Source organism: Passer montanus, unplaced genomic scaffold, assembly GCF_014805655.1.
Source record: "Passer montanus isolate IOZ18808 unplaced genomic scaffold, ASM1480565v1 scaffold87, whole genome shotgun sequence".
NCBI lineage: Eukaryota > Metazoa > Chordata > Aves > Passeriformes > Passeridae > Passer > Passer montanus.
This window is the reverse complement of record NW_024374034.1, coordinates 775,071-799,530: the sequence shown is the minus strand read 5'-3', so window position 1 is coordinate 799,530 and position 24,460 is coordinate 775,071. Positions and strand designations below refer to the sequence as shown.

General features: G+C 35.8%; 1 protein-coding gene across 3 annotated transcripts in view; it reads left to right on the top strand.

Moving 5' to 3' along the window:
- EFNA5 (ephrin A5) overlaps positions 1-24,460 on the top strand; it is a 208,047-nt gene that overhangs the window by 154,836 nt on the left and 28,751 nt on the right. For all 3 annotated transcript variants that reach the window (XM_039733417.1, XM_039733416.1, XM_039733418.1), the window contains one exon: positions 13,988-14,280. In XM_039733417.1, coding sequence (XP_039589351.1) covers positions 13,988-14,280 — 293 coding nt within the window. The remainder of the gene's footprint in view (positions 1-13,987; positions 14,281-24,460) is intronic.

Here is a 24,460-nt window from a genome sequence, read left to right as displayed (position 1 = left end):
GGAGATAGTACTGGTAATGCCATGACCTTCTAATGGACCAAAGAACCATATTTAAAATGTTAATCCCAGTAAGAATTTTTTTTTGTGCTATAAAAGGTGCCCACTCATTAAAGTAAAAGCTTTTTAACCCTTTATCCTCTGTGGATTAAGACTCAAGTATTGAGCACTAATATATCTGTAGTTCAGTTTCCTGGAGATAAGAGTAATTAATGGAAAGGCATAAGAGGAATTACTGTAATAATATTGCTAGTTAATAATTCTCAGTATGAAGTTCTTCTTTATCATGTTTCATATAAAAAAATGCAGTGTTCACACATTCTTCTTTGGCTGGGGTAGTTTTCCTCTGACATCAGCACAATAATGAAAAATCTTACATTTAGCCCATGCAGATACACTGCTTAGTTGAGTGCCTTCTGTACAGTTAGGCCTCATTTCAAGAAAGTATTTAACAATCTACCTAAGTCCTTTGGCTTTATGTGTGCTTAATTCTAAAGCATCAGCTTAATTGCTCTCTTGAACAGAGCAGCTTATTTGAATAGAGGGCCTTAATAGTCGTGTCTGTAACCTTTTAGGAACTTTGGAGTTACTGTGTCAGGATTTTTTTTTACATCAGTCTTAGCCATGATTTAAATGAAAAATAAATTTTAATGTGTTGTTACTCAGACCATTTTGTAGCCTTAAAAAGGTCTCATAGCATATATTTAAGGGCATTCAAATGCCAGAGTTAAAAAATGCCACGATGTGAATAAGGGGGAAAATGCAGTAAAAAGCTTGATAAAAATGCAGTAGAATGCTTGATAATTAGCAGAACTAGTTTATAAACAAAGGCAAAATTACTCAAATGGCAAAAAAAGCAGTTAACTTGTTTCAACAACTCATCAGAACCAGTATAGAGGTTTACCAAAAGGCAGTAGTTTTTGTGTTGGCTTATTTATTTTTATAGTTCAAGGAACAGGTAACCTTATTTAAAAGGATTTCAAAGGTTCAGGCTGCTTTGTTTCTTTGATGTAAAAGCTAATGCAGAGAGATGCATTATTATACTTAAGTTAGAGTCTTAGTAAATTAAAACTTTTTATAATGTATTTAAAATAGTGATTTTTATTTAATTTTACATCTTTAGTGTAAAAAATAATTAATTTTTTTTTTGCCACTTAATCTATGAAGGAAACAGTTAGGAAACAAAAGAAAATGACCGCCATCTGCAGCATGTTGTTTGCAAGTTTGCTGAACTCCAAGGATTTCAATTGCCTGGCTCCTGGGAGCATGGAAGACATAATTTAGAAGATTTTTTTTTTTTTTTTTTTTTTTTTTTGAGGGAAGGAATTGGGGTTCTCTGCATGTTTCTTGCCATGTGGTGGAAAAAGCAGGTGGAAACCAAGTTGGGTTATGTTTGATTCACAATAAGCATTCTTGTAATACGTCTTTGGGCATAGATAACCTCTCAAGAACCTTAAATAGAGTACTGTTAAAGAGAAAGTTTGAACAAAAGAGGAGTTCTTTCCTAAAGAAATGGATTATGAAATGTGCATCCTTAAAACCACAGGATGAGTTGGACAGTATGAAAGTCTAAGATGTCTTTGAAATATGGTACAGGATTTTTTAGTTGCGCTTTTGTTGTGAGTCAGAATGTACAAGAAGAAAGGACAAATCTTGAGGTCTGAATTCAGTTTCAGTTAATCCTTAGCTACTTTGCACTTTGCTTCCTATATTGCAGACAGTAGAAAACTGCTTCATTGTCTAGGAGTTTTTTTTTTTATATGGAAGACTTTCTGGAGATCTGCTGAGATGCATTTGAACAGAGATTTTAATATATTCTTTTACATGAGCTGTTTATTTTGGTTAAAGTAGTGATCTGGATGGTTTGGGATAATGCAAAACAAGATTTGCATTTTCTCTAATGAGTAAATTTCTCTTCAAAAAGGAATCTTATCTTTGAGGGATTCAGGAGGAAAACTCTTGCCTCTGACTGTTGCAGGTAGCAAAGGTGAAAATATTCAAATGTTAATCATTTGAGCAATGATTACCAGTTGCTCTTCAACAATGCACCGTCACAGTTTACTTTCTTTACTCTGAGAAGTATAGTACGATTTGAATGTCTGCTAGAAATTGTCCCAGGCCCAGAAATGCACAGGAGCAGATACTTTTCTGTTTGGCAGCCAAGCTGTACCACTCAAGTATTCACTGACTGTAGTTTACTGATCTTCAAGATATTCAGACCAACTGATGAAAAAAATTCCATCATTCTTGTTAAGCTCGAAGAAGCCAAACCTCTGATTATGCAAAAGATGACTATTGTATGACTATGCTAAGGACATATGACTTATTTAATGTAGTGTTGATATTTTCTGTTGGCCAGTGTTGGGAGAGCTTTGTTGGTCTAGATGTGGGGTTCTCTGGCCCAGCATGACTGCTCTCTTAACTTCTTACATTGATGTGCTCTAGCTGGTATTTTGCCTGCACAAGTGGTCTAAGTTCCATCTGATGCTATTTAGCACCAGATTATGTGTTTATGCCCCAACTATCAGATTGAGCTATGAACAGTTAATTCTTGCGTTTTAGGGTATGTATTTCTTTAATGATGAACTAGTACTTTAGAGTAAGAATGAAAGGAAGAAATAGTTTGTATGCACAGTAATTAATTTTTAACATATAAGGAAGAAGTAAAGGCTTCCCAGTAAAAAGGAATGGGTTTTGCCATACCTGTGCACTCTCTTCTTCACACCTGCCTCCTGGTGCTTTTACAATAAATAGCATGAAAAAGAGGGGTGCAGGAAAAGAAAACTTCAGTTTGATTCTTCTGTGATACTCTCTGCTTTTTAGCCTAATCCTGTTTGTGATTTGAAAAATAGTTGCAATGTTTCAGGCAGACAAGATCATAATTCAGTTGTGAATGAGGCGATTTCACTACAGATTGAAGATTAGAATTCATTTGAATAATTTTGAAACAGTTTTAAGAAGAATGCAACAGGGAAATTAAGAAAATAGCTTCTGTTTTGCCTCTCTGAAAAGTCTGATTGATCTGAGACTAGTGCTTTTTTTTTTTCTCCTATGTCAGTAACTTACACATATACAAAAAAGCATATGAGCAGGTTTTGCACATTTTATCAACTCAGTCTTTACTGATACATATTGAAATATTGTTTCTGTCACTCTTGAAAGAATAAGAATCCCAAAACTCCTTAACAGGAACCGTGGGAGCTTCATAATTTGAAAAGGGAGGGGAGGAACAATATGGTCTGCATTGAATTCCATGGTTTGTCAGTCTTATTCAGTTAAAAAAAATTGTTGCACATTAGATCATAATCTTTGCAATTTCTTGGGTGTTTTTAAAGATCAGGTGGCATTGTATGGTGAAAAGCTTTTCAGATCATATTTGTAAACAGAGAAACTGATGAAGATCAGGACCTATCTTGTCCATATGATGTACAAAGATAAATGTCTCTAGGTGAAAAATTGTTTTAAGTCCTATTATTCAGAGACAGTATGTACCAAGAGTAAGCCTGATGGAAAATTTTATAGTCCATATACTGTCTTTAGAAGAAATTATAAGAAGGAAAAGAAAAAAGTTCTACCATTAATAACAGTTGTGCCACTTGGTGATCCTGCAGTCTGTAATTGGAAACTCCAGTTGTTCCTTTGCTAGTTTGCTCAGCAAACTAGAGAGAGAGACTAATATCGAAAGGTAAAAGGAACAAGGTTTAACTACTATATTTCTCTATAGAACTTTCTCTAAAGTGCCGTTTCCATGTCAGGAAAGAATATACTTTCCCGATGGATCTCTTAAATAGACAGAAGACAATTATACAGCAAATAAAAGTTCATTGATTGAAGCGCACTTTCTGGACAGCAAATTGTTTGCTAATAATTTTATGTACTTATTAGCTATTCTAACTTGGGTTTTATGTCAATAAATGCAAATTACTTTTGATAACGTATTTGACTGTATAGTTTATTCAAGTTAATAGCAAGCTGTGGTTTCATACTAAATATCATATGTTCCTGGGTCTGATTGTGGAGGTCTGTGATGTTTCAGGATTTTTTTTCTCCTCTATATTTTGCTCCTGCTATTTTATATTATGTCTGGATTCATTCACTTTAGATGAAGGATGGGGATTATGACCAGAGCTTGTTAAAATATACACAGTTTATTAAACATAAAAATGCTGTGAAACACCTCAAGGGTTAGTTTCATTTTGCACTTCCATATTGGGAAATTAAATAGTAGATTTTGCAAGTTGCAAGTTATTAGGGCATCTGAGTCACCAAATTCTAATTTGATCACAAAATATTTTAAAATTAATTTTGTTTACAGATTGCAAGATTAATAATAAACAGCTATAACTTAATGTCAGAAAAAAGCATTTCTGTACTACAGCCAGTGGGGTATGTGCAATAGACAGGAAGTTTTATCAAAATGTATGTTTCTTCTCAAATACTGCCCATATATTTTGACTGGCAGAAATTGCTGCAGTTTTTTTTTCCCCTGGCACTATGAAAGAGATGGAGATTTCAGTTTATAAAAGTTAACCATGACTCTGCTTTTTATATATTAGTGAGAAAGAAAATTTGTGAAGCTGACTTGCAGTACATATACTTCCTTGTGGAAGCTGACTGCCTTTTATCTCAATTATTCAGTGTGCAGGTCAACATGCTTGTTTGGGCAAATGTTCTTTTCTTTCATTTTGTGAGTGTGAGAAGCAAGACCTTTCTGCAGATAGGGCACTGTTCTCCATATCCATTAACAGATGTCAGCACATGCCTCAGGCAGGGTTAGCAAATGCCACTCGCAGAATCACATTCCATCAAGGCTGATAGACTCTGTCTTCTGGGTTAGACACATGGTCAACACATGTTGCTAGAGTCCAGTTCAGACACTTTGGTAGTATTCCTGTATTCCTATATGTGGGGTTTGGGTTTTTTTGTGGGTTTTTTTTTTTTTTGTGGGGTTTTTTTGTGTTTTTGTTTTGTTTTGTTTTGTTTTGTTTTATTTTTGTTTTTGTTTGGTTGGTTGGTTTTGGTTTTTTTTTGTTTGTTTGTTTGTTTTTGTTTTTGTGGGTTTTTTTGGGGGGGGGGGTGGTTGTTTTTTAAAAATAATTTAAACTCTTATTTTCTCCTAAATGTGACTGATAGTAGACTATGGGTCAGCACAGCAGAGCTTAGATAAAACTTGTTGGCTTTTCTAAGAAAGGTATGTAAACAAATGAATCAGCAAACCACGATTTTTCTGGTGTAGGCAAGGGGTGGCTGAGATAAGTTTTGTATTTTCAAGCAAAATCATGGAATAAAAGATGAAGCTGACATCTTGTATGTTGTTAGTGCTTAAAGCAGACAAATGTAGAGTCACGTGTGCAGGATATTGATGACGACATTTAAAAATATGTGAGCAGTAATTACCAGATCTTCTCATTCTACCTCAGATAAAGTGGGATAAATGTTGCTGGTGAACTCCAGAGTAGTACTAATGTGAACACAAGTGATGAGCTTGTGTCCATAAATCAGTTTAACAAAGAGACTAGCTTTAAGGTATTTTGGATTGGGTAAGGTGTGGTTAGAGGCTCCAAACAAAAATCTTGGGCTGCTTTTAACATCTTGTTGGGTGTGATACCTTTCAGCCAATGTTACTAGGCTTCAGCACTGAAGTTTGTCCTGTACATCTGACAGCACAGTAGCTTTTTTACCTTCGCCTCCCTTCTCTCTTCATCCATCTTTGCAAGTTAAATACCCACTGCAGTGGAAAATAAATAAACAAACAGGGGGTTTAAAGCTATCAGAGTTGGGACAGCTGGGGAATGAGAGTTTGACCGCCTTGAGAGCAGTGCTGTGATGTTGCACCCCATTATCATGAATAACATGACTGTTGTTGCCCCCCAGATGCAATGAGTTCTTCACAAGTTGCAGCAAAATAGAAATTCATAGAGACCAGATGAAAGTCATGTGTTCCAACTTTGATGGAATTTTACAAAAGCAGAGTCTGAGGAAACAGTTTTAATAAATTGCATGAAGAATGTCCAGCTTTTTGATTAGGAGATGCAGAATAATGTGAAGTGGGTGAGGCTGCTGCAGTACTTGAGAATCTCTGGAATACTCAGACTTATAGATGGGAAATAAATGTTGATTTGTTAATTCTCTTCCTCATGGAAAAGCAATTAGTTTCTATTTTTTAATGTTTGTGCTATCATCAAACATATATATTTCTGCAGTGCTAGCTCTAAAAAGTCAATACAGGACCCAACTCTACAAACATAGTTATGAGCATAAGGGGAAATTATTAACCATAAGTGGGGTAAACACGTTTCTGTAAAATTTATTTCTTTTAAAGAGCTTGTAAATCATGAAAATAAATAAAATATGTTTCTCTACTTTAAATTAATTGTCACTGTTAACCATTATGATGCTACAGGAATTTTTGTTAATAGAATCAGAAAAAAAAAGGTATTCCAGGTCTCTCAGGTTAATGGAATTAACAGAAGATATGTAATTCAAAGAACTTTTACATTTTAAATAGAACATTTCCTTTTCTCATTAAAACCTACTCCTTTCCTCCAGTGTTTTGCAGTCTTTTTTTGTCATGATTCTAAAAGAAGACTCCTGGATGTAGGCTTTCTTTATTTTGTAAACATATTTCAGCCAAGGCACTTTAGGAAGTTTTTAAAATCAGGCCTTATTAAATAGAAAAAAATAGATTTTTTTTTTTTTTTTCATCCAGAAGCATAATGACTTTTATCATACTGGTTTTGAGAAGGCTTCTTGGTTCTGGAAATTAAGAGAATTAAAAGTTTGTAAGTGGTCACCTGCAGCATATCCATAAACTTTAATACTATGTGAAAAATGAAATTCAAGAAAGTGAAGCTTGATCAGTTATTTTACCAGTGTCGTAAACATGGCTTATCTAGGAAGTTTCCAGATCAATTGCTGATGTAGAAGTAGGAGCTTCTGATGTTTCAAAAGGTCTAGTTTTTTAATCAGCACAGAATAAAAATGTTTTTCACAAATTTGATTTTTTTTGTTGTATTTCTTTAGTTCTGAACATTCTATGATTTTTCTGAGTTACCGCTTAACAAGTTGCTTTCTTTAAAAACCCGAATGCTAGGTCAAACTTATTTGTTTCATGTTTTTTCCCATGGTTGAGTCCCTAGAGTAAATTGCTTGTTTTTCTCTATTAAACAGGCAGCATGAAGTACCAGGTACAATGGTAGCTGATGAGAACACTGTTCTTTAACAAAAATACCCTAGCCTTATATCAGGAAGGCACAATGTCTCTCTTGTACTGTTGGCTGGCAAGGAGGGGTAGAGGCAGGAGATTCTGCAGGGAGACAAGCCACATAAACCTGGTCTTTTTCTCATGAAGTCCATCCTAATGCAGCTCCTTTCTTTCTGATTTTTGCTTTAGGACCCACACAAGTAATGTGAAAAATCTCCCTGATCGGAGGAACATAGCAAGATTAAAAGGGGAAGGTTGATCTCCCACAGACGCCTGTGAAGTGAAATGCAGGGAGATCACCTGCCTCTTTTAAGAAATGTGATAGTTGCTTACAGCCGGTTGTGAAACAGTGATCTGAAGTCTGATGAACTCTTTCAAGTGCAGGATCCTGATTCTCCTCAGCTGTGTAATTATGGTGGAAGGGAGCCAGACCAGGCAGAGACCAGGGCGCAACCTTTTGGGATGCTTGTTCCGGCAGAGTGGGTGGGAGAGTAGAAGGAAGGGTACAAATAATAAGTTTCTCTGCCTGATTGATAATGAACTAGAAATAAGTTTGCCTTATTATAGTAATAAATTTCCCATGGAAGCCTAATGATTGCAGAGAGGCTTTAGCCAAGTGCATGTGACCACATCTTATTTTGATCAGCTGTAGCACAGCAAAGCTGTGTAATTATTATAATCTAACAATTAGCCTGGCATCCTTTCCCAGTATTTAATTACTCCAATAAGTGCTAATTGAATAGAGGACTTAATGACAAGAGAATAAGTTTCTTTCTGCATTGTGTATTTAGCTTCCAGTCTTTTCTAGGAATAATTTTGAATTTGTTTTATTGAACAGCAGCCTTGATTTTGTGTTTTTTCCTACATAATGTTTTTTCATGGTGTCTTGAACTTGTTTTAACTTGTGAAACTGTAACCTGAGGACTGAAAGGTCATGGACTGCTTCTATATATTAGAGGGTTTTTTTGTTTGCTTGCTCAGGGTAGCAATATCCTGCTAGAGATCTAAAATGTCAATGGCTTGCTACTGTTAGCAAACACATTTCTCTTAGCATCTGGAAAATGTTGAATTTTCTTTTGGTTTGAATAGAGCTAAAATTAAAATAGCTCTTTGATTGCTTCCTTGTTTGTGCATCAGAATCATTGTTGATGTCAGGAGAGCTATGGGAACAGAGTTTATGAAATGTTGTGACAAAAGCCAGTAAAAAGAGCAGAAAAGCATTAAAGAGGTTATTTTTCCATAGCACAGAAATAGCATCTTTAAAATTGTCTGCAGTAAAATGGTACATATAATCCCACAACCCCTCAGATAATTAACAACCACAAGATTTCCCCCATCACACTTAAAGCTGTTAAATTGGTTGAAATGAGAGGGCTTGAAGTGTGTAAAAGAATAAGAAGGCATAAGTTATGCTGCTATGTTCCAGTCACAGCCTGTGAGTAGAGGTTGGAATAGTCCTAATGCACTACATTTTCCATCTAAACACAGACAAAAGTTATGGGCAAGCTCAGTGCTGTGGAATGGTGAATAAATACATCACAACATCCTGAGAGCAACAAAATTGTTGTCCTTTTAAATGATGTTACCATTTTCCAGAAAATGTTTAGGTTTTGGTATTGTGTGTGTAAATAATTACCAGTACTCATCTCTGCTAATAATCATTTAAGCAAATAGTTTCATAACCAGTTGACAAAAAATTTTCAGTCTTTTTCTATATTTTTCCAGTTCAAATTTTTCTTGTGCTTAGAGCATTTGGAAGTGGTGTTTCTGTTGTCTAATAACATTTAACCTACTGGAGATTCAGCCTTTGGACACCTATGGAATCTTCTCACCTGGCTTGCTTTTTTCATGGTATTTGTAGGAATGACCTTCTCTCTGAAACCTCACTGTCTCCATTAAACTTAATTAAAAAGTGGCTTAGCCTCCATGAAAGTAAAAAAGGAGGAGTTGAGTAACTAGCATTCGTAGGGATATGTGCATGCTGCTCACAGAAATTTTTTTCCTTAGGAAACAGAACAAGTAATGTTTTGCTGTGCTGTTCTGAAGAATTGTGGGTAACTGTAGTTTATATTTACCCCAAGAATAAATCAGTTTGGTGAATTTTGTTGATACTGTTTTACATTTCAAGTTTTCATTTGAGAAGAAGGTGGCAGGGGCAAGGCATTTGACAGTGGCAGTGTCCTCTGCATGTTGGTGTTAACAGGCTGTGCAGGCTCCCGGTGTCAGAATAGGGGTCATTTGCATCTGATCACTTCCAATATCTGACTGCAGACCAGAATTTCATAATTTATTGTCAGAGCTGTTATTTGGAGTCTTTTCTGGTTCACAGTGAAGCCTTGCTTCATGCATTTGACAGAACAGATTGAAAGGTTGACAGAGTAAAAGGCAAATTTTCCAGTATGCTTATCTTGAAGTAGAACATCTGGTGTGTCAATTTTACAGGAAGGGCAATAGAATATAACTAATAGGATTTGTAGTGGAAGTAACAAGCAGAGATATTGAAATTTTTTGTGTGTCTAAATGAATAATTAGTGTTATTTGTGCTGTTCTTAAACTGGATTTTTGTAGTGTTTATTCCAAGAAAGAAAGGAAGAAAGAGAGAAGCCAAAGAAAATTGTTATTGTGTTTTAAATACCTGTTTAAATAAATTGTAACTTTTCTCAGTGACCAGCAAAAAATTAAGTTCAAGATGGGTCACTTAGGCTTCAGAACTTAAAATTATGAAGAGAAGCATGCACACAGACCATGTACTTTCCCTTTGTTAATGGATAAACAGAATACAGGAGGCACTAATTATTTACAAAATGTTTTGCTAGTCCTGTTTTTCTGTGGTTAACATAACCATGAAGTTTTCTCTCTGCATCCTGAATACCTGGATATTTCATCAGTGGCACTTAAGCACAGAAATACTCCTCTGACAGGCTTTGCTGGATGCGGTGTTCAAGTTTTGTGTAGGAAGCTGATATTTGTTGGTTATGGAAATATTTAGGTGCAGGAACTACTTAATTATCTGTCTCTCTTCAGAAAGGCTTTTATAACACTACTGCCTTATAGCTGGCTTTGTAGTATGCAACTTCCCAAGACACTGTTTGAATGCAACCTGACAAAAACCAAAAGTTAATTATGTTTGAAGAATGCAGCGTTTTGCTCTGTGTAAGCTGGAGACAAATGACATTATTTGCAAAGAGGTGTGTAGATCTGTCAGATTTTTGGAGAAGCCTTTTTGGTTGGTTTCTACCACAACACCATGTTCTGTTATGCAAAATCTAGCTAGAGCTGGTTTCTTCCTAGATTAATGCTCCTGTTAACCACATGGTTCCAAAAAGCGTGAGAGTCTGGACCTGCCAGAACAGGATGAAGACCTAACTGGGAAAAGAGAAAGTATAGCAGTAATATACTAGCAAGTATTCTGTTTGGAATGGGACTGGAAAATGGGACAGGACATCTGCTATTCCTGTCATATCTGCAAATGTCTGTTAATGGACTTCATCTTCCTTTTAGGTGTTTCACTCCTTAGTGTATGTAGATGGCTAAATGTTGATCAGTGCTTTAATTTGAAATGGAACTTTTGTTTCACTCTGGCATTACGCTATTAAGTAAGAGGTTTTCAGCCTGTAAATGTGTGTAAATTTAATTGTTTTCTACCCAAATGTGGTGTTAAATTCTTGGAAGTGTGCTTGTGAAGTGTTTCCTTTAATAGCATTGAGGACTAAGCTGATGAATTTTTTTGTGAGTTACTCGCGGCCATCCCTTCATTTTCTGTTCTGATTAGAAGACTTTACCTTTCGTCTTTGTGGAGGCAAATACAACATGCTGCTTGTAGCTTGAGAAGCAGGAATGGTCTCAGTTCACTCTAACGGAAGAGTTGGAGATGATGTAGTCTCTTTGGAAACACAGAGTTAGTTCTACATCTCTTTACATACCTGCTGAGTTTTTGATTACTGACTTCTTTAGGATATTGCAAGACAGGAAATAAATACCTCCTCTCTGATTCATAGTTGGTTAATAACCTGGAGTAAAGGGACTTCACTTAGAGCTGCTTGATAAAATACCTTGGTACATATTTGCCCTGGAGGAGGTTCACTCATGTGCCAACAATATTGGCTAAAGCCCAGTTTAGATTGCTTAAAATATTCGCAATCTCCTTCCCTTTTTTTACTCATAAGTGTAAACGCTTCCTACCTATGGTGGATGACTGAATAATGAAATTGTTGTGAGAACAGGGGAATGGAAGGAAAAGACACTGGGATAAAAAGGACTTGGTTGTGTACTTCATCCTCAGACCTGCTTTGCAGGGACCACCTCAGAGTCTGGGGTGTGCTGGAATGAATGGAGATGCTCAACTGTTTCAACACTGAGAAAAAAAATAATTATGAAATCCACTAAAATACTAGTGACCAAAGAGGATTGTTACATTGTGTTTTGTTTATTTAGCAAGAATACAGAGGGAAACTTTGCCAAAATGGAGACAGATGAGGTTTGATTTTTCTTTTTCTGCATCATCTCACGGGTGCAGATTGCAAGTTTGATTTCATTGCTAAATTGGAATTAAGATGTGATCACACATTTAGTTGTATGTCTTCTTATTCTTATAATCTCCATTATCATGGGCTGTGAGGTTGGATTCTTCCCTTCAAATTCAGCTATTTACAGTACAGACACTGTCTGGGAAGTGTCTCTCCAGACTCTGCTTTTGGTAAAGGAGAGAATTTGCTGCTTCTGGAAGTGTGATCCATCTCATTACAATGTACTAAAGAGGCTGGATGAATTGAAAATAGAACAACAGAAGTTCCTATTGCTCTCCATTGACTTTGAAAATAATGTGGAAAAGCAGCTCAAATAAGGTTATTTGTGTTATAAGTGTAATGGTAGAGAGGGTCAGTGTGATCTTGAATTACACATAAGTATAATTCTGGAATTATATATAGTTTGTGTAACAGAAGTGTAATTGGGCATTATGGTGAAGGCACAGGCTGATAAAAGTGGTAACCTTAAGAAAACGGAATAGTTTATTACCTACATGGTAAAACAAACAAACAGAAATCCTGTCCACACAGGATTGTCCACAAACAAACACACTTATATATAAGTCTGTACCAATTTTTACTTACTAAAACTGTAATTGAAAAAATAGAGATATTCTTGCCTGAATGCATATTTTCTATTTGTATCTTACACTCTTTTTCATTATCTGTAAGAATAGCATCCTGTTAAATGATTCAGAGTACAGATGTCAATTTGAAGACAATAAATTTTTGCAAAAGTGTTCAGACAGTATCTGTTCAAGTGACAGATTTTGGAAGCACTGGAGTACAAAAATATGTATCTTGACCAACAATTTTGATAAATGTCAATTCTCGTGGAAGAACTGTGGTTCAAAAAGGCTTTTCCATGTTATAGAGTGGAACTGTGAGGCTGTACACTGGCTGAAATTATACAGATGCTTTGATGCATATTCAGTTTTTCCCCTTTAAAAAGTTATTTTATTGAAGTTAAATTATTGTAGGGATATAAAAAGGTGTCGTTTGCTCTGAATTTATCCTTGGAGGGCCAGAAAATCATTGCTTTTTCTCTGAAATTAGATCGAAGGATCCAGATGGCAGATTTCAAGTCCATCAGGTGTTTAAAATATGCCCCTCCGCTAAAAAGAAGTATTATAGTTAAATCTGTCATGGCCTTTTTATTGCTCTGTGGTACACTTGACAACTGCAGCTGTGAAAAGGAGAAGCTACAAGTAGCCCAGTCAGCCTGAAGTGGAGTAGGTCAGTGGTTGGTTTCTTCAGCTGCCCCAGGGAGTTTAATGAATGCACAGACCTGGTTTATGGAATCATTAATTCTATCATGGTATAAGCTCCCATGAAGACAAGGAATTTGTCCTCATTCTTCCAGACACTAGAGGCATTAGAAAAGTAGCATAAGTGAAACATGCAGGGGAGAAACAAGGAAATCCTCCCCACCCCCAACAAACAAGAATTCCACATCTCTAAGGAGTCGTCAGTAATAATAACAGCAATAATAAAATGCATCTGGTCTGGTGCCTTGCACTGCATTTCTCAGCTGGCACTCATTCAGATCTGTCACATTAGGCTGAGTACTGATAATTTGTATCCCAGAATCCTTTTATCTGAACAGAGCAACATCTTCAATGTGTATTTTGGCAAAGGAGATGCACTGCTTTTCAAATCTCTTTAAAAAACAATATAGACTTTTCTTTGCATCTTGACAAATTGTGGCTTATTATGACGAAAGAGTAACCTGTTTGTATTTTTGTATTAACTATAAGTATTTGCAGTTAAATCAGCGTTCAGCACAGGGATGATTACTGAGTGATGCAGAGAAAAGGGTATGTTTGGGTTATTTATTTGCATGCATTTGCAGATGTTTATATAGACACTGATTTGGGAAGGCTGATACAATTTTGGCTTCTTTGCTACTTCTTCTTTCTTCAATTAAAAAAACTCCACCCAAAAAAGACAGACTCTTTCTTTGTTTATTTTTCAATAAACCATAGGAAGATAGCCTATAACTGGGTGGGTAATAGCAACTGACTTATTTTGTAAAAAAATAGAGCAAAACCTTTTTCAAAAAAGTTGTATGATCATACATAAGCATAATAAGTCTCTGATAGCTCTGGTGAATTGTAAGGGTCATTTTTGAGAGTAAATGTGCATGGCTGGGGTGAAATGAAGTGCCATTAGTGATGCCCTTTCATATGAGAATGTCACCCTGCAACAAGGTCATCCTGAGATAACTGTGCTTATGTTTAAACTCTTCCTGTGATTTCAGATTCCAGCGAGGTGACTACCACATTGATGTCTGCATCAATGACTACCTGGATGTGTTCTGCCCTCACTATGAAGACTCCGTGCCAGAAGATAAGACCGAACGCTATGTTCTGTACATGGTGAACTTTGATGGCTACAGCTCCTGTGATCACACTTCCAAAGGGTTCAAGAGGTGGGAGTGTAATAGGCCGCATTCCCCAAATGGACCATTGAAGTTCTCGGAGAAGTTCCAGCTCTTCACGCCCTTCTCACTGGGATTTGAGTTCAGGCCAGGCCGGGAGTATTTCTATATCTGTGAGTATAGAGAGGTTTGTCGTTGATGCACAGCAGATATAAGAAACACAGCTAATTTTTCACCTATACTCTGTGAAAATACAGAGGGGCAAACGGTATATAGTACAAACGCCTTACAGTGAACACAGGCTTAAACTGTCACCAGATACATTAGCTAGAAATGTAGCTAGTGAAAATGACATTAAATCATATCTTCTTTTCTCACATGAAATAGCATGGCAGCCTGTTCACTGAACCACAGCTGACTTGTAGAGCAAAATGCACCATTACATTTACTTCAGCATTCTGAGTTGGGGCCAGAAGGGGAGGATATAAATTGTCCCCAAATATGAGGAAAAATAATTAATCCTTTGTGTGTGGAATACCTCAATTTTCTTACTTGCTTTGATGAAATACTGTTGTCTCTGAAGTTTTTATCACCCAAGGAAAGTGAGGTCTGTGTACTTATTGTAGATATTATGCTGCTGATGTCAGTAATCCAGTGGTATTTAAAACTGTACTTTTTCAGGCCAAATAATCCTAGTTTTTAGCTAGGTGGTTTCTTCCTTCTACCTTCCTTTCCCCAACAACTTTTTCATGGATGAACTCTTTCTGTCAGCATGGAATGGGAGTGCTCTGGGAGCAGGAGGCAAGCAGGTGAGGACATCTGCATTAGGACTGCTCCAGGCACCCAGACAAGATGCAGGAGACATCACATGGGAAGTGAAAACACCAGGAGGTTAAAACACAGTGGGTTGTGCAAACTGGTTCCCTGACTCCACTGTGCGAGTCATATCATTTCAACTATCTCATGTGTTTAATACTCCCAACAAAGATCTTATTTCATCAACTCATTTTTGTACCTGTAGCTTTCACTCCTAACAAGTTTTGACCCCTCCAGCTTTATTTTGTTTTCCTGCTTTTAGTTTTAGACAACAGAGTTGAAAGCTTTACATAGACTGCAGATTCCAATAACTATTGCTTTCATATGGGTAGCTGGCCTTTTTACTGTGAAACAGTCATTCCACCTCATTTCACCAGTGAAACTGAGTATGTATGATCCCTGTTTTCAGCCTCATTTCTTCAACATTGAGATTTTTGTTTTCCCTTCCATAATCTACAGGGAAATAACAGTCTTAGTGGATAGTTTCCTATTAATTTCTTTTTCTTCCATCAAGTAAAAACCTCTAGTGAGTAGTGCTTTTTTACCAAAAAAACTGTGCTTTGTTCTTATGCTGAAACACAATAATAACAATAATACTAAAATAATATTTTAAACAATGTTATTTAAAACTGGGGCTTTAGCTGAGAAATAGTACAAAGATATCAGAGTTAAGTAGATAATGTTCAGGGATAAAAAAATCTGTGCTGTGTAGGCCCAGTCCTATTTGTGTCACTTCAGCAAGAGTTCTGTGTAATTCAAAATTCTGATGTCAGGCTCCCTTGGTATTGTGCAAATTTTTTGTGGGTTTTTTTGTTTTTTGTCATTTTTTGAAATTCAGTTCCAGGGCATCATCAGTCAAATAAGCAGGAATGGTTAAGCAAAGGAATGCAGTATATCATCACAAGGTGCAATAAAATGTAGTACTGGAATGGTGTCATTAGCTGCAAGCCTGACAAAACCCCCCGGTTTTCTAAATTTTTTAAAAAGAAAGAAATATAAATATTTAATGAAGATTAAAACCAAAAATACCAGTGAAGGGAAAAAAAAAATGGAAATCTCAACTTGGCTGTCTAATAGCATCATTGTCAGAACATACAAAATCCATCGAACTCTCAAGCAAGATACTGTAATTTAAATATACCTAGGTTGCTTATGCCTGGTTTTCCTCATTTGTGCTCAAATTCAATAAGTCACTAAAAATCACATAACTTTCATTAAAAATCTGTAACATTCATTTAAATGTCAAGGACTCCCTTCAAAACAATTGTTCTGAAGAACTTTATAATTTGAAGAAATTTATGATATTCAACTGCATTCATATGGATTTTTTTAATGAAAGGAAAAAGATAAAAAAATAGCAAAGAGAGGTAAAATATTAGTTTAAGTTAAGCTTAGATGAAATTGAATTTTTGGTCATGTTTTAGCAACACAAAAGCATTTTTCCTTCTTTTCTGCAGTTTAAGTATTTTTTTTCCTTCATCCTTTGCTTTGCTGAGGGAATTAACAAGGGTATTGACATTGCAGAAATTTTAGAGAAGCACTGTACAATAAGTTAATAATAATATGCAGACCTTCTCAGGGCAGAGTTGTCCATCCTGTAATGTTTTTCTCTTAGTCTATGCTGAAGAAAGAAGATGGTGCAATGTTGTTCCTTGTTTCCTCATCAAAATTAACAGCAGGTGTTAGTTCAGGCACTGGAGATCACTTTTGTTACCTTTCTGCATCTCCACATTAAAGAAATTAGTGCTTTGCCATGAAAGGTGTCCTTTGCTCAGCAGATCTGAAACCTTTGTCCTCTCTGCAGGAGAGAGGGAAAACTGATTCTATAGGATCAGTCTGGCATGTTCTATTCCAGGGTTACAAAATATGCTGTGTAGTGAAAAGACAGAAATATGAAGTGGCTGGGTAGCTTTATTACTGTCTGGTGTTCTGTCAAAAATATTCACAGTTTACCTTTTAAGGATGTGGCTTGCTTCTCTTGCTTCCATTATTTTCAGAAAATGAAATGATTTGTGAACAATCACTGTCTCTTTGTCTGAACTGTTAATTTGGAAAATACTACCATTCCTTGTTATGCCATTGCCTTCACATATTGTTCAGATGAACTTGGATCTCCATTCTTTGCATGTTCATTCTAGGATAATGCAAGGAAAAAATCTTACCCATCTGATACCAAATTTACATTGAGCAAGTGAATTCAACATTACAATCATGCAATCAAAAGCAGTGATTAAGTTTGCTTTTGAAATAAGTAAAGGTTATTAAATATTTACAGAGAAATTAACTTTTATTTCATTAGGGTGTGCGCAGTGTGGGGCTGAGGAAAGCAAATAATGGATCATGACCTGAAGTCTCAATTTTTAGTTAGTTCTTATCAGGTTCTCATCTCAGGTTAGTGTACGCCAGCCTGAAAACAAACAAAATAGTATTACTGCTGAAACAGAAGCAAATGAAATACAGAAAAAGCAGAAACAAAATACTGTCATGACAGTGATTTTACTGTCCTTTGGAAGGGAACGTAAGTTTTGGTATTCATGTTAAGATGAGGTACTGTGCAAGGTAAGATGAACTCAAAAGCTAGGAGCAGAAAAAATTCCTAAAATGTAGAATGTTACATAATTATATGTCCAAAATTGATAATATAATTTCCATTATTTTAACTTAATTGCACATGTGTTAAGTAAAAGTATAAGAGACAATTTGGGAAATACACATCATGGCTGTTGAAATAAAAAGGAGGAGGATATGTCTAGAGGCAGGCTGGTACAGATTTCTGTAGAATCTTGACCTAAGTTTCCAAACCAAGCTGTTTTGTTGATTTAAGCTAGAGCTTAAAAACTGTTCTTTTCTTGAAAGCACCAGTGTAGTATCAAAAGTTATACTAACATTAGGGTGTGGTACATGCTTTTCTCTGAGTCATCAGTGTAGTTATTTCAGAGAAGAATTCAGTAATTTATACTTCTCTATGGGTAAAATATCTATGACATTTTTATAATATCCTCCAGGATTTTATGTATATTGTTTATTTAGTAATTATATCACTGTGATCTTTTCATTTATATATGCCTATACCCTTTTCCTAGAATGACAAGGTAGATTTGCTCTTATTCTCAGTTCTCTACCTTGTTTTCTGTTTTCCACAAGATTCTGACAATTTTTGCTAACAGTAAGCAGGCTTTACTTTTATATATCTAGACATAACTTGTGGGTTTTTTCCTCCATTCTTCTTGAGAAAGGAGCCCCTTTCATATTTTAAAAATCCTTATGAAAAGGTAATAATCTGTGATTTATTTGTATAACCTTTTTTTTCCTGCTCTTTCTTTCTAGTTTTATCTCTTGCATGTGTCTTTGTTAGTTTATTTCAAAATGCTTATGCTGTTTTTTTGTCTCACCTTTAACGTGTCACTATCACCTTAGCACCATTTATTTTCATGAAGCTTCTGATTGTCAGCACCATTTATTTTCATGGAGCTTCTGATTGTCAATTGAGAAAGCTTTGGTGAAATTGTATTGCTTGTGACCACATCAGGATAGTGTCCTGTTATGATTTTAATTTAATGGTGGTTAAAAATAATATTTTTAAATAGTTCATGTGTTATTGGCTAAATTAAGAAGCAGTTTATGAAATTTTTCTTTCAGTTGTGCATATGCTTCTTAATAACCTATAACCATCCTGTACTCCTTTTTCTCATAGAATATATTCCCAAGAAACCTGCTATTACCTGTTCCCTTGATATTTTTTGTGTGGGGGTTTGTTCCCCATTACCCTTGCTCCTCTGACTCTGATTCCTTCTTTTCCTGAAATTTCTGATTCTGAGGATTTTTATTCAAATGATATTCTGTCCTGACAGTCTTAGCTGCCCCTCTATAGGAAAACATGGGATTTGCATTATTTCTAATGCAAAAATTGTGTCTTCTGTTAGCTGGTTCCACCTCTGTTTCTGGAAGTTGTCCTCATCCTGTTCCAAATACTGTGATACAGTTTGAATCCTGTCATTTTTCTCTAATAGCTGCCAGGTAGTTGGACAATCATTCTGCAGACATCTGGAGTCTTCTCTGATTATCAGGATTTTAAGTAAAAAACAGTAGTAGAAAAAAGCGTTTTAATACCTACACCTCTTACTTCTGTCTATTAATTAGGTTGTTAGCTTGTTGTATTAATAAAGTCTCTATCTGAGGTCTTGTCAAGCCAGTAGCAGTCCTCGATAAACTTGCTCACTTTACCCGCTTCTACCATGTTTTGTGAATGGTTAGAGTTGAGTGTTTGTTTATGCTATTATTTTTATTTAGTCTCTGCTACAATTCTCTATCAATTTTTCTTTATCCTGTGCAATTCCACATTTTGTGATCAGATTGATTTTTGGGAGGGTTACTGTCTTTTTATCTCAATATGTAAGCATGATTAACACTGTTGTAGTTTACTTGCCCTGTGCCTGTTCACTACTTTCCACCTGAAATGTTTGTGTAGAACCATACTGAAATTCTCTCTCCAAGTGTCTTAGCCACCAAATTGATGGGGATGGGACATGACTCAAAACTACTGCTCAAAACTATCACTGCTTGCTGCTGCTGGTGGTCCTTTATGGATTTTTGATTTTTAATGAAGAATTATTGGCAGAATTTAGAAGTTCTACTCGCAGGGAAGAACTCTATGTATCCCCCTATAAATCAGCAGTTAGCATAGGAAATGCAGTGTTCACTTTTGATGGAAATTACCACAGACCTGACAATATGGTGAAGACCCTGGAAGCTTCCAGATTGACAGCTTTGATATAATTCTTCCGGGATTTGGTTCAGTACAGCAAGAATTAAGAAAGGTGAGTTTGCAGAGGCAAGGTTGAATAGCCTGTTATGCTATACCGGAGAAAACTACTGAGAAATCTTCACTGTAATTTATTGTAATAGTTGCTGTAATTGGTATTTTTCGTGTGCTAAAAGAAAATTATATTAAACAGCTGCATAGATCTCATTGCTCTTGCTTGAGCACCAGCTTAATATTAGTGGATATCAATGTTTTGAACAAGCAGGCATGACACACTGTAAGATGGTTATATTTGATTTAGGGATCTCCATGTTTGCTAGAGGTTTACCTTGATGTAGTGGGAGCAAGAACAGGAAGACTGTGAACTGTAATTTTGTCTTATCAGAAAATGTAAATGTGAGCCCCCCCAAAAAAACTACACTTCTTGCTTTTTAAATCATCCTGCTATAAACCTGGAGATCTTGCTTTATCAAAACCAGTTTGTGTCGTCAGCACAGCAGTTCATGCTACTGACTACAAGTCTGTTGGTAGGAGGTGCTGTCTGGGGGCATAAGTACATTCTCAGATTTTGAGCCTGACTTATATCAGGAAATTTCTGCTGGAAAAGGAGATAATTTAAAGAAAATAGTGAGACTTTTAATGTGCATCCTGAAGAGTATGAGAATCAATCAAAGGTTACTATTGGCAGTTTGGCTAACAGTTTGGTTAGATTACTTACAGTACTTACCGTTTTAGAGGAAGTCAGTCAGTGCTTTTGTTGTCATATCCCAGATGAGGTAGCCCAGTAAGATTTAACTGGTATCACTCTAGAAATTACTATTTTTATTAAATTATCCAGCACTTAGAATATATGATTTCTTAATGACCAGTCATCTTTTCACTGTGTTGTTGTATGAAAAAATCTTTCAGAAAACCTCTCTATGGGTGTTTTATGTCCTCTCATATCAATGACTTACATGCTCTAAAAGGCCTAGTTTGGATATTTTTTTGTCCTGAATCTATAAATACTGGGACTCAAAATCAAAGATTTGACTTGGGACAAAGTTTAGCTTTAGAGAGCTGTGTGAGCTTTAAAGGAATGAATAGGGCAGTATGGTGGTAAATCTTGTTATACCATACATAGCTTATACCGGGAAAAGTGAAGTAATTTTATTTACTTGTAGGCTAAATTTCTATTAAAAATTGTTTCTAGTTGTGAAATGATTGACCTAAATAGCATATATTTTGCTTTGAAAGTGAAGATGGGATTGGTCTTCCAGCAAGTGAAAAAAAGGCAGCCTGTCTCCAATTCAACAGGTGTTAGTTAATTCAGGTTCTTTTGGTGCTTATATTTCCTCACTGATTTTTAAAAACACAAAGATGACTTTGGAACTCTCACTTTGGATACCCTGATTTGCACCAAAACCTGAAAAATGAAAGTTAACTAAAGAACATTATTAAAGGATGCTGAGGGAATCACAAACATTTTTAGCATCTTAATTGCACTTCTCTTTTAGATAAACATTGTTTATTGCCAGGTTCCCCATTAACCTTTCAATCTAGACCTGACCAACATAAACAATTATTCTGCTTTGACAGCAGTGGGATCAGACATGCCACTCTACTACAAATCCTCCTTTGATAGCTGGTTTACTAGAATCACTTGAGATGTTCTGAATGAAATCAAAGCAATTGAAAGGGTTTGATAAATGTGTACTTTCAAAAATATTTTTGTGATAACATTAAACAGACAAGGAAGGTGACCTTTAAAGGGGATTCCTGCTTAGCCTAGTGTGTAGATTAAAGGATCGGTTTCTGTTAGAAAGCATCAGAAAAAGATTAAGTACTGGTCCTGCTTAAAAGAAAGCAGAAATAATCACCAGTGTCTAATAGATTTTGACGTTGGTTGTGTTCCTAGAATCCTCAAAGGAAACATTAAAAGCTGTTGAATACTGTGGGACTTGGGAGAGATCCATATAAGAAAATGAAAAGATAACCCATGGAAGCGCTGGTCCTTATTGCCTGAGGTTTTCAAAGGGAATGAATGTCTTTCAGAAAGCAGGTTTGAAAAAGAAGGTTTGGGTTCACATGCTTCAAAAATTGAAGTGCCATTAAGGTCTTGACAGCAACAGAAAAATAAAAGAGGGGAGGTTATACTCCCCTTGCATCTCTGAACATTGTCTATAGCATTTTTTATAAGGTCTTCACTCTCACTTGAAGATCAGTGATGTGTTGCTTTCTACTGAAGTACTGATTTTGGTCGTTAGGTAGGGTAAAGGAGTGACCACAGAAAAGTGAATTACAGGGTTTTCTTTTCTCTGCCTTTTTTTCTTTCTCATCTAAGCTGCTTGACAAATGCCAGTTCATTTTGTAGAAAAATAAAGCATATATTGAATGTTATCTGATCATCCAATCACAAGCATTATAAATGTGTCTTAGACCTTATATAAAAGGTTTTTAGGGAGCATTAGGAACTTGATGAATCCATATGTGAGGCCTCTGACTTAAGATTAAATGTTTCCTACTGGTGACTGTACTGTTTTACATTTGTGATTCTTGTAAAAATCCCATTTCAATTTTCTTAAAAGTAAGTGTTTAAATTTTAGTGTTCTGCTGGAAGTACAATTGAATGAATTGCTCACAGCTCTTTAAATCCTGATGGACCATTCGTCATTCCTTACTTTAAATCAATTTTGATGTTCAACAGCTACAACTTAATATGGGTGCTGCACTTAGTTGGTGGGTGAAACTCATTGCGGTGGTACTTCAGTGGAATGTTATGAGATTAATAAGCTGAAGCACATGGATTCTGTGGATGAAAGGATTCACAGAAGTGAAGAGTAATATTAATAATTATGTGAGGACTTGTGATTTTGTAACAGTACTCTAATTTGATTTCTGAGCAAACTGAAACCTGTTTAATGAGCTGTTGTATTGGAAGTATGCATTTCACAACATGGAGCAGATGCCAACAGAAATTAAAATAGCATAGCGTGGCATTTGGAATAATAGTGTTGTACTTCATTGCCTCCATGTCATCAGCATGTTAAGCCTCTCTGTTCCTGAGACTAAATCACCAATGCAGCACTTTTTGGGTGATACTGTATGTGTTGTGATACAAATTTGATTATATATGCATGCCTGCAACCACTGGACCAAAACTAAACTCCCCCAATGAAAAAATACTTCCACATGCTGAGCAGTTAGCTGATAATCTTATTTTGTAAGTTAATATTCAACATTCTACTCCATATTCTTTTAAATACTTGAATTTTAAAAACATACATTTTTTGCTAATCTGCCTAACCCTGTGATATTAGAGGAGTCTCTGAAAAAGCAAAACATTACAGAATTCTCAATAACTTTTTTGTTTCCAAGTAATGTGTCCCCTTCACACAGGGTGTCCAGGACTCTGGACTCAAAATGGCACATGCAGTTAATACTTCTATCTCCAAGATTCTTGGCAAGTCAGTATAAATCATGTAGAATATGATTTTTTTTTTCACAAGAGTATTCAGAAATACATAGAAATGCTTTATTCTGAAAAATTACAGAAACAATTTTCAGCAGTTCTAATGTTCTCACTTTCCCTCAGAAAAGTAGTAGGTCATCCACATTATTGGCCAAATGAGATTTTTACTGCCTCTAAAGTCTCCCTGGCCTTTCTCTTACATCATGCATATTTAATATTTAAAGTATCAGGAGGTATTGCCAGCTAGATACAGTACTACTTTAGGGAATTAAGAATGGCTTGAAGGTGTATCAAAATCTCATTTGTACCATACCTCTATGCACAAATGTAACCAGGCTCCTTTTTATAGTTATGGGGAATAAAATGGCTGTTGCTGATCTTCTGGGGTTGAAATGATTTTAATTATTTGAAAGATAATCAGAATGGAGATATATTAATCAATTTGAAGAGCCCTGACAATTCAGTCTTAGTGGTGTTCAAAATGTGTTCAGGCAAAAATAAACCAGAACAGCTGAACTCACATACATTATGTGTATTACTCTTAAGAGTTGTAGGCGAGGATATTGTGAAGATACAATGCTGGGTTTCTTTATAAGTAGGGTTTTTTTTGCACATCTGCTTCTGGTACTACTGGGTCATCTTCCTTTATCTCAATACGTGTAATTGCATGTGGGCTACTTCTAATATTTTGAGATTTTGCAGAAGATGTTCAGGTGTGAGGCATTGAAGACTACACTGTTGTCCTACAGCACAGAGCCCTGTGTTGGGATTGAAGCCAGGATCTGTAACAGCACCTGCGGCAGGACTTGCTGTCTAGCTTAAATGTAGTGCCTTTCCTGAGGATCTTCAGGACTATGAAGGAATGCAGCCTGTCCTCTTGAAGAGGGCTTAATAACAACACCTCTTTGCTTCTGGCTTGTGATGCACAGATAAGTAATGAATTTTTTTTGCCCCACGGGCATGAAGTTATTCATGCAGTTCCTATTAATAATTAATAAAATAATTATTTTATTAGTAGTCCAATACAAGGAGGTAAATGATAATGCTACTGGAGTTTGAAATTAATGACTGTGTAAGAATACATTTTAAACATGTTCATTACAAGACAAAGATAGTTATTTTTGAACCAGTTGTCTAAAGCCTTAAAATATGAATATTATTTATTTTTCATTAGTGGCAGTGTGAAACCTCTCTTACGTGGTTCTCACTTGAACATTGTGAGCAAGGCTGCTTCTGAGGAAGGAAGCATCTCCTTGACAACTGTTTGGAGGTGTTCTGCAAAGTACCCACATTCCAGCTCACACGCTTTGTTGCAGTGATGAGT